The sequence below is a fragment of the Delphinus delphis genome, chromosome 1, assembly GCF_949987515.2.
Source record: "Delphinus delphis chromosome 1, mDelDel1.2, whole genome shotgun sequence".
Classification (NCBI taxonomy): Eukaryota; Metazoa; Chordata; class Mammalia; order Artiodactyla; family Delphinidae; genus Delphinus; species Delphinus delphis.
In genome coordinates, this window is record NC_082683.1 from 183,145,831 (window position 1) to 183,156,613 (window position 10,783).

The 10,783-nt window shown below is 57.1% G+C and overlaps 1 protein-coding gene across 1 annotated transcript in view; it reads left to right on the forward strand.

Annotated features, from left to right (window-relative positions):
* NAV1 (neuron navigator 1) overlaps positions 1–8,187 on the forward strand; it is a 208,674-nt gene extending 200,487 nt beyond the window's left edge. Inside the window, exons 23-32 of the mRNA XM_059998871.1 lie at positions 323–420; positions 582–677; positions 890–1,049; positions 1,400–1,635; positions 2,280–2,434; positions 2,591–2,662; positions 3,098–3,294; positions 3,751–3,869; positions 5,267–5,464; positions 7,318–8,187. Coding sequence (XP_059854854.1) covers positions 323–420; positions 582–677; positions 890–1,049; positions 1,400–1,635; positions 2,280–2,434; positions 2,591–2,662; positions 3,098–3,294; positions 3,751–3,869; positions 5,267–5,464; positions 7,318–7,413 — 1,427 coding nt within the window. The 3' untranslated portion in view covers positions 7,414–8,187. The remainder of the gene's footprint in view (positions 1–322; positions 421–581; positions 678–889; positions 1,050–1,399; positions 1,636–2,279; positions 2,435–2,590; positions 2,663–3,097; positions 3,295–3,750; positions 3,870–5,266; positions 5,465–7,317) is intronic.
* Positions 8,188–10,783: the final 2,596 nt, after the last annotated feature.

Genomic DNA, 10,783 nt, shown 5'->3' on the forward strand with positions numbered 1-10,783 from the left:
ATGCCGCGGAGCAACTAAGCCCGTGCGCCACTACTGAGGCTGCGCTCTAGAGCCCGCGAGCCACAGCTACTGAAGCCCGTGCACCTAGAACCTGTGCTCCGCAACAAGAGAAGCCACTGCAATGAGAAGCCCGCACACCACCACGAAGAGTAGCCCTGGCTCGCAGCAACTGGAGAAAGCCCGCATGCAGCAATGAAGACTCAACGCAGCCAAAATTAAAAAAAAAAAAAAAAGAAAGAAACTTATCTGGAAAGGCTAGTGGCAGGAAGATGTAGGAAAGCCTGTGGATACCTCCAAACCAACAGTCTTTTCTCACTTCCAGACCTGTCTCCCATGGATGGTATCAGCACCTCTGGTCCAAAGGAGGAAGTGACTCTTCGGGTGGTGGTGAGGATGCCCCCACAGCACATCATCAAAGGGGTAAGGAACTTCGGGGGGGGTGACACTGTCATTTCTACCCAAGGACATCTGGGCTCTAAGGACCCCCGAACCCACAGCGCTCAGTTCCCAAGGCCTTTTACGTTCTCCCCTTCTTGGAGCCGTCTGCCCTGGGCTCACGTGCATCTGCCCTGGCCTCACAGGACTTGAAGCAGCAGGAGTTCTTCCTGGGGTGCAGCAAGATCAGCGGGAAAGTTGACTGGAAGCTGCTGGATGACGCTGTTTTCCAAGTGTTCAAGGTAAGGGATGCGAGAACTCTGAGGGGCTGCTGGTCCTCTGATGACACTGAGGTCTGGGCGCCTCTGAGGTTTGTGCAGGAGTGCTCAGTGGGACAGACATCGCGCCTCCCCTTCCACATCGACTTCTGTGCCTGTAGCACTACCTTCCTCGTGGCCTTCATGTCTGTGTGTGTGTCCTGCGCATCTCCTTTCTCTCCCTTCTGTCCCGTCAGGACTACATTTCTAAGATGGACCCAGCCTCGACGCTGGGACTAAGCACCGAGTCCATCCACGGCTACAGCGTCAGCCACGTGAAACGGCTCCTGGATGCGGAGCCCCCGGAGCTGCCCCCCTGCCGCCGAGGGGTCAACAACATAGCAGTCTCCCTCAAAGGTCAGTCCCCGCTTCTGGGTGTGGGGCTGAGGAATGCGGGGTGGAGACCGTCGGGTGGTCCGTCACGCGTTCCTTGAGCAAGAACTGGTTGCGGGGCTACAGGGTGAAGGTCACCGTGAAGGTCACCGTGAGGGGCAAGATGAACGAGCCCGGGCCCGACCTGTCCCAGGGAGGTTGTCGTTTGCAGGACATTTCTGCCCGGCCTGGGCTTCCCCTCCGCCCACCCCCGCAGTGCACGGCCTGCCCCACGTGTCCAGAGCCAGGCCTGGGGGTTCCCGCGGGCTCCACGGGTGAGGAAGGTGAGCCTCAGGGCGCCGCCCAGGCTCACACCGTCGGGGGCTGGGGTCCAGGTCTCAAGGAGAAGTGTGTGGACAGCCTGGTGTTTGAGACGCTCATCCCCAAGCCCATGATGCAGCACTACATTGGCCTTCTGCTCAAGCACCGGCGCCTTGTCCTCTCCGGCCCCAGTGGCACCGGCAAGACCTACCTGACCAACCGCCTGGCCGAGTACCTGGTAGAGCGCTCCGGCCGCGAGGTCACCGAGGGCATCGTCAGCACCTTCAACATGCACCAGCAGTCCTGCAAGGTGGCCGCCACCCCGCCTGCCCCGTCCTCCCTCCCCTTCCTCGCCGCTGCCTTGACCTCCCTGCCCCTCGGTGACCCCCTTTCCCATCTCAGCCCTGCTCCAGTCTCCTCCCTCCCCGGGCCTCCAGGAGCTCCCACCCCAGCAGGGACCGCGGTCCACACTCTGTCCCCTCATGTCCCAGTGGCCCTCTGCCCGCCTCGTCAGTGCCCCCCTTCTCTTTCATTTCCTTTCTTTCCAGGATTTGTCCCTGACTGTGGGCTTCCGTCAGGGAAGCACTCAGAACTGTCACTACTGTGCTGTCCCCTGCCAGGTCCCGCTGCCTCCCCAGTTCCCCCCGATGCTGTGCCGTGGCTTCAGACCTTGGCCCCCGCCCCCGCCCCACGGGGAGGCGCGTCCATTAGGAGTGGTCCCTGGCGTAAATCCATGGAAGAAGAGCGTGTGTTCCCCAGCCCTGTGGGCTCTAGGGGCCACTGCTGATCGGCCTGGGGTGGTGTCTTCCGTAGCTCCAGGTCCAAGCGCGTCAGACAGGAACCGAGGCCCCAGGGCATCCGGAGCCCGCTCAGCTTCTCTGAAACCCTCCTCTTCAAGGCTCATCCAGGGGCTCACCGCTCCCGATGTTGACCCACTGCCTCTTCTCATTTCAGGATCTGCAGCTGTATCTCTCCAACCTGGCTAACCAGATAGACCGGGAAACGGGAATTGGGGATGTCCCCCTGGTGATCCTGCTGGATGACCTGAGTGAGGCGGGCTCCATCAGCGAGCTGGTCAACGGGGCCCTGACCTGCAAGTATCACAAATGGTAAGCTGGGGTCGGGACCAGCTGCATCACGGCGGGCAGCAGGGGAGCCCGGGCCAGCCCAAGCTGTGAACTCTCCACGGGCGTCGGGGGAGGGTACGCGGCAGAAAGCGAGCGTTCAGACAAGTCTACGCAAATCTTTTCTCTCTCTTCCCACAGTCCCTATATTATAGGCACCACTAATCAGCCGGTGAAAATGACCCCCAATCACGGCTTGCATCTGAGTTTCAGGTAAGGACTGGGGCCCTGGATGAGCCTTCCAGCCCTACCCGAGTCTGTAAACCAGTTCAATCCAGGATGTGGCCAGAGGAGCAGCAGGAGGAAAGAGAAGTAGCGCAGCCCTGTGGGCTGGGGAGAGAGCAGGTGTGTGTGTGCTGTGGCAGTGCGGGGGGAGACGAGCCACTGAGACAGGAAAGGACTGTAAAGCTGAGAGGTGCGGCTTCATGGCTGAGGTTCGGGTTCTGTGCCCGCACGCCCCCTGTCCAGGCCAGTGAGGTCAGATGGTTACCTGAGGGGGGTCACCGATCCGAGAGTCAGCTCTGCCGCGGCCCTGAGTCCAGCGGACCCCACGGGCATTGGTGGGAGGGGGGGGGGGATGGGCCCGCGGGGGATGAGCCGGACACGCCCCCGCGCACTCCGCCCCACCCTTCGCGTCCCTGGCCGCAGGATGCTGACCTTCTCCAACAACGTGGAGCCCGCCAACGGCTTCCTGGTTCGCTACCTGAGGAGGAAGCTGGTGGAGTCGGACTGCGACGTCAACGCCAACAGGGAGGAGCTGCTGCGGGTGCTGGACTGGGTGCCCAAGCTGTGGTACCACCTGCACACCTTCCTGGAGAAGCACAGCACCTCGGACTTCCTCATCGGTATAGCCCGCCCTGCCATGGCCTCCTGCGCCACACCTGGGGGCCGGGGTCGGGGCACTCCCTTTCCTTCTCATGTCTTCAGCGCATAGCGTCACCGACCCTGTGCCCGAGTCACTGCGCAAGCGTCCCCAGCGCAGTCCGCACCCTGAGTCAGCCGTCAGAGAGCTGACCCCTCGCCCTCGTTTCCCCACGATTACTGGGAAGGGATTTCGGGGGAGTTTAAAGCTTCCCCTCGCTCCCCCACCTCCCGTCCACCCAGGGAGGCATCGTTCACGAGGCTACAGCCAGGCTCTCAGCTCCTGCCCGTCCTGATGTCGGTCTCAGTTTAGCCCAGCCCAGCGCTTCTTTCAACCCTGTGGTTATGAGACCCTCTGCCTGGTGTAAAGGAGTCAAGGGGGCAGATGACCAGGGACAGCAAGGGTCTCGGCCGTCTTCACGGCCCCATCCTCTTCCCAGGCCCCTGCTTCTTTCTGTCCTGCCCCATCGGCATTGAGGACTTCCGGACCTGGTTCATTGACCTATGGAACAACTCCATCATTCCCTACCTGCAGGAAGGGGCCAAGGACGGCATCAAGGTGAGCCCGCCCTCGACTCCGCTCAGCCCAGACACCAGGCTGGCCCACCTCACAGAGCAGAAACAGGGTTAGACACGGGGCCACGGAGATCTTCAGGGTCTCCTCCTGACAGGTCGGGTGAGGCGCTGGACAGACCACACTGCTTTCCTGCCTTCGGCCAGCGTTCAGCGAATGGCTAAATGACCGCTGACCCTGGGGCCGTGTGTCCAGCCCTAGGCCTTCTGGCTCTGCTCTAGGGATCAGGGCAGTTAGAGAAATAATTGAGCAAAGAATTAAGTAAAACCCTATTACAGCCTTAGCTCATTACTAACTACTAATAAAATGTTACTCTGGCCAAGTTATTTAAACTGTTTAATATCCTCATGTGTGAAAAAGGAGGTGGTATAAATTCTGTTCTGCCTAAATCACTGGCAGTGTTGCGAAGGCAAATGAAATACGTGGAAACACTTGTAAAAGTAAAAGTTAGAATAAGAACTTGGTGTGAAAGGAAAATGTCATTTTTTTAAAAAACCTCCTTAGTTTTCTCACCTGTTAATTAGGGCATGATCCAATGACCTGTGATGTGGTGACTAGACCCTACTGGTCACGTATTATCCATAGCAGTAATGTGTTACTGCCTGATGATATGGTAGATTTCTAGAGATGCAATGTATCATTATTTCATTTAATTTGCATTATTATTAATAGTTTTCCAACTTACGTCATTTTTTTTAAAGCTCTTTTGTGTTTCTAAAAAATTAATCTATTTATTTATTTTTGGCTGAGTTGGGTCTTTGTTGCCGCGCGCAGGCTTTCTCTAGTTGCAGAGAGCGGGGGATACTCTTCGTTGCGGTGCGCAGGCTTCTCATTGCGGTGGCTTCTCTTGTTGAGGAGCACGGGCTCTAGGCGCGCGGGCTTCAGTAGTTGTGGCTCACGGGCTTCAGTAGTTGTGGCTCGCGGGCTTAGTTGCTCCGCAGCACGTGGGATCTTCCTGGACCAGGGCTTGAACCCATGTCCCCTGCCTTGGCAGGCGGATTCTTAACCACTGCGCCACCAGGGAAGTCCCCCGACTTACATCATTTTTACACAGATAATATCTCATTTCAACAAAGGTGAAATTTCTTTCAAGAGATATTACTAAACTGAAAGAATTTCTTACTTGGAAAATAAAATCGTGGGATTGTAAGATTTGTCCATGCTAAGTTTTAATGCAGTCTGCCAAATTATCCTCCAAAATGGTTTCTACCAATTTATGCCAACTTATTTTACTTCCCTCATTGGGAAACTCAAAGGGAATCCCACAGGGATCAGAGCCTCGAACTTTAGGTTTGAGGAAGTACACACGCCCTCAGGAGACTCCACGAACAAGCCTCTCATCTGCGGGTCCTCGCCCAGTGATCACATTTCTCCTTCTCCAGGTTCACGGGCAGAAAGCCGCCTGGGAGGACCCCGTCGAGTGGGTCCGGGACACTCTTCCCTGGCCATCAGCCCAACAAGACCAGTCAAAGCTGTACCACCTGCCCCCACCCACCGTGGGCCCTCACAGCATTGCTTCGCCCCCTGAAGACAGGACGGTCAAGGACAGCACCCCCAGCTCCCTGGACTCCGACCCGCTGGTGAGTAGAGGCCACTCTAAGGCAAAAGTCAGAGTGTCACAGAACTGAACCCTCGTCCACAGCCCGCTGGGGCCCGGAGGCCGGGACAAGCATGAGGCCAGGGGGTGGGAAACTCTGACCGTCAGAACCCCGGGCTAAGCTACACAGTGTCACCCGCCAGCAAGGTGTGTGTCCTCTAGCAAAGACCCGGGTCCGCGCGGAGCCCAGGTGGGAACGGCAGCCAGAGCAGGAGAGCAGTGGGACCCACGGGTGCTTGCCCTGGTGCCGTCCTGCGGGCTGCCACGGTCCAGGGGCTTCAGGAGCCCTTGGAAAGTAAGCTGAGACAAGTGACAAACTAGGGGACATGTCTGCAGTGCTTGTAGCCAAGAGAGGACTGACACCCAGAACACGTGACCCTTTCCCCCAAAACTGCCACGCAGAACAACAATGGGCAAAGGAGGCAAGGGGCAGGCGTTGACTAGAGGAAATGCAAAGGGCCAATACAGGGACTTCCCTGGTGGCGCAGTGGTTAAGAATCTGCCTGCCAATGCAGGGCACGCGGGTTCGAGCCCTGGTCCGGGAAGATCCCACATGCCGCGGAGCAACTAAGCCCGTGAGCCACAATTGCTGAACCTGCGCTCTAGAGCCTGCGAGCCACAACTCCTGAGCCTGTGTGCCACAACTCCTGAAGCCCGCGTGCCTAGAGCCCGTGCTCCGCAACAAGAGAAGCCACTGCAATGAGAAGCCCGCACACCGCAACAAAGAGTAGCCCCCGCTCTCCGCAACTAGAGAAAGCCCGCGCGCAGCAACGAAGACCCAACACAGCCAAAAATAAATAAATAAATAAATAGATTAATTAATTTAAAAAATACTATTTATAAAAAGGGCCAATACAAACAGAAAAAGACCCTTCCCCCCTCTAATCACTGAGGAGACACGTATTACGACAAGGAGATAACTGTTTCACCTTTGCAGAATCATGTGTGTGGGGAAGTTCGGACCTTTGTTCTGCTGGGGGGAGCATTTGTCAGTCACTGTTTTGGAGGATGATTTGGTAGATGGTCTGAAAAACTTAACGTGCACAAACTCCAGGACCTTGCAATTTTACCTTTTCGAGTAGGAGATTCCTCTGCTTTAGTCCTAAGACATATTATTTAAATTTTGACCTTGTAGAAAACAGATGTCCTCTGTGTCAAAAGGCTTTTAAATCGGGAAGGTGCTAATATCCTGGAAACGGAGGCTGGAAGGCAGAGCCCTAGAGAGGCAATGAGGCTTCCTTAGCTGAATGGAGAGTCCGAGTCGTGAAGTGTTGAGGGAAACTGAGGGAAGAAGGGCGGGAGGTGGGACTTCCCGGCGGTCCAGTGGTTAAGACTCCACACTTCCAATGCAAGGAGTGCGGGTTCAATCCCTGGTCGGGGAACTAAGATCCCACGTGCCGCGTGGCACAGCTCAGGCCCCGCTGAAGCGATGAGGTGGGAACTAGGGAGAAGCAGGTCCTAAGGGCACTGGATGCAGCCGCTGGGCCGTGGTCTGTTACAAGGAGAGCTGTTAGACGGTTTTTGGGCCCTTCCCACCTCCTCCTGGGACTGGCCGGGGAGCGCTGGCACCTTGCAGGGAGGAGGTGGCTCTGCCCTCTGGCCTTCCCTGCACGTCACGGCCAGAGCAGCACCCTACCTGCCCGTCACTCCCGAGGGCTGGTCCCTGCATTCGAGCTTACACCCAGGGTGGAAGCAGTCATCTTGGCCTCTTCCTGAACCAGCCGCAAACTCTCTGGGCTCTCAGCCCCTTGCAGACGCAGGACCAGACCCACAGTCTGGTTTTCTGTGTTTCCCAAAGTCCCAACTCTCCGTAACTGTCTCTCCGCCTCTCTTTAGATGGCCATGCTGCTGAAACTTCAGGAGGCTGCCAATTACATCGAGTCTCCAGACCGAGAAAGCATCCTGGACCCCAACCTCCAGGCCACGCTCTGAGGGCCCGGCAGCCAGTTGCAGGACAGCAGGACGCGGCCACTGCTGCGTGCAGCCTCCTCTTCCCCGCTTCCTCCTGGGCGCTGGCTCTCTGGCCACGAGGACAGGAGGGGGGAGGTGGAAGGAGGGGGCGGCTTCCTGGTGCTGCACCTTAAAGAACGCCCGGTGGGACTGGTGGGTGGACCTGTGTCCCCAGGTACATTTCCTGGCCTCCTCTTGTGACTTTGGGGAAAAGATGATCCTGGGTCTTTTTCCTTGATTTCTTGTCTCAATTACAAACTCCTGAGCTTTCTGGGGAGGGGTTCAGAAGACATCAAACAAGCCTGCAGTAGTTCCTAACTGATGCTCACAGACAACTCAGAGACACGGCCCCGTGGGGGAATCTGCTGGGGGAGGCGGTGGCTCCCCAGACCTTCCCGCGGACCCTGCCCAGTTCCATCGCCACTGCCAACAGCTCTCCCCGCACCCCAAGATTTGGCTGCAGCCCAGAAAAAGAAGCATGTGATTTAAAAACGTTTAAATCAATCTGTAAAGGGTTTAAAAAAAAAAAAAAGCAAAAGCTGATGCTGGAGGGAGGAAATCCATTTGCCTGGGCAGAGAGCGTGCCGCCCGCCCTGCCGTCTGGACCACATGGGGGCACCGACGAGACGGCTGTGAGCTGAGAAGCTGCCCGACCCCAGAGGTGCCACCACAGCCTTCAGAGAAGCACCGCCGGCTCCATCTCAGCCTCTAATTTAACACGCATGAGTCAATAAACCCTACTTTTTTTACTTTTTATTTTTGTTTTTTGTTTTGTTTCCATTTTCCCCTCCCATTTGCCTATTTATTCTCCTCTTTTTTTGGTTTGTTTTTTTTCCCATTTCCTCCCACGTCCACGAGATGCTCACGTTGCTTTTCCAAGCCGCTCTTTGGAGAGCCCGATGCCACCTGATTGGTACCAGCTAGACACCTGCCATGCCACTGTGTCTGCCACCCTTGGGGCTCACGTGGGACATGTAGCATTGGCTCAGCAGCGGGACACGAGGGACCTCGAGGTCCCTTTTGAGAAAACACACGCTCTGCCTGGAGCCCGGCGGCCAGCCTCTGGAGGAGAGCGCATCGCCTCACCCTGATACAAGATCTAATCTGAGCTTCCCTGTGGACTGGAGGAAAACCGCAAACTGGAAGTCTCTCTGTCCTGGGGCCTGTGGAGCCCCTCGCTGCGCTATCCTGACGGCGACCGCTTTGCCCAACTGAATCCACAGTCCCCAGCCGGCCTTTACTGTTGGTTTCAAACAAGTGACTAGTCCCTTAGGAGTGGACATCCATGTGAGATGCTCCCAATCAGAATATAAGGAGTTTGATTTGGTGGCAGAGATCTGCCTTCCAAAGGGATCCACTTTTTGCAGAAGTTGCCCTGAAGTTTCGGCCGTCCTAATTCCTTCATCGGACAAGCACTTACAGGGCGCTTACCGTGTACAAGTCACTAGGTTAAAAAAAAAAAAGACGTGGGCCCTTACGTTCACAGTCTAGCAGGAAATGTTAACTTCCATTAAATGCACACAGCTCCTTGTTTTCTGGACCGTCAGGATCACCTGAGAAACGGAGCCAAAACCCCAGGAGCCAGGCAGCGAGAAGCCCGTGATTAGCTGTCCAGCGCGCTGGGTTGCCTGGTGAGGCTGCGGTTTGGGGCTCTGCAGACCAGGGATGTGTGATGAGCCTGGGCCCGAGTGTTTGCTCTTCAGATCCCCAAGTAGCACAAGACCTTATCAGAACCTACAGGCACACTAATCACTAACCAGGATCGCTCTGTCCCGCCAAACCAAGGAGTAGCTGCCTCTGAATATTCATATCGGAAGCCTTTCATTTAGGTCCAAAAGGTGGTCCAGATTGCTCCCTCCAAAAGCTTCTGCATTCACCTGGTGGCTGCCATGGGTGACGGGCTCGTCTCTGCTCGAGACGATGTCTGCTGATGCTGCTAGAGCCGTGGAGACCCCCAGCTCAGCCGGAAAATATGCAATTCTGAGCGGGAAGAGGCTGCTTGTCCAAGGATGGTGCTGACATCACTGCCTTAAGGTCTCTGCCGTGCAGAAGAAGGAAAGCCCCGCAGCTGGGCGTTCTAGCTTGGAAGGACGGGGAGACACCCGAGCGGGCCTTCTCTGGGCTCTGGCCTCTCGTGGCCCCTCCCCGGCTGCAGTCCCGTGGCCGGGCTCAGGCTCCCAGCGCCGTCTCCACCCGGGGGCTGAGCCTTTCTCTCTGTTCTCGGTGCTGCCCAGCCAGTGCCTTCGGTCATGGGCGTTAACTGGCTACTTGAGAAAAAGGAAAGGGGTGACCCTCTTCCTCCATTCCAACTGCCTCAGACCCCCCACAGCGATTCCCGCTTCCCTGGTCACCGTGGATACCACCGCGAAGTTTACGTGGATCCTCAGCGGGCTGGCTCTGGAGGCCTCAGGTTCCGGCGTTTCATCTCCGTTCCCGGGGGATCCACCGCTCTGCTCTCGGCTGACTGCCGCGTTTAGCCCGGGTCTCCAGCCGCCTGCCTCCAGGAAGCGGGATCCCATCTGGCGAAGTGGCACTGCCCCTCCGCCTTCCCTCTGGAGCCTGGGCCCCTGGCTGTGGGCGTGCATCATCCCCCAGGAATCACGGTGACATGGCGACCGGGGCAGGCCGAAACTCCTCACGGTGCTAGGACCCTCGGGGCGCTCATCCCGAGTCCTCTGGAGCTGAAGCCCGAGCCCCACTGCCTCCACCCTGGAATGAGTGGCCAGTGCAGACCCACAGCATTCTTTCCCACCTACGCCCTTGCTTCTTGGTCGAGACCACTGGGATCCCTCAGAAAAGAAAAGCTGGGTCCCAGGGCTAAACTCGCAACGCCCAGCACCTTGAGAAGAAGCCGGCCTCTCCAGGACTGGAGTGTGTGCCCTCCCCCCCCAGCCCCCAACTCCTTTCCTCACCAAAGCCGGCGAGCAGACCACGTGGCTCAACGCCCAGCCCCGCTTCAGGGCAGAGGTGCGGCCGCGGCCCCTCGTTCCTGGATGAAGGAGACCAACGCGTTTTGTCCAGTGTATTTGTCCTCAGCCCCTGCCTAGGCACGAAAAATAAAGTACTAGGTGATGGAGGCCAGCAGAGGACCCGATGTCTGTGTGTGTCTCTCTCACAAGAGCAGCTGACTGCTGCCACTCCCTATTTTCTGAGCTTCACCGAGTATTTTTTAAAACCTCTGCTTTGAGGCAGCTCTGCGGTGCTTATCTCTGTGTGTGCGTGAGTGTCAGCCCAGCATCTTTGTCACGTGGTCGAAGCCTCGGGAAGCTGCAGGGAAGTTGGGTTTCCTGAGGCCCTGGGGAGCCCCTACTGCAGAGTCCTTAGTGATTGACATGCTAAGCTTTGGTTCTGA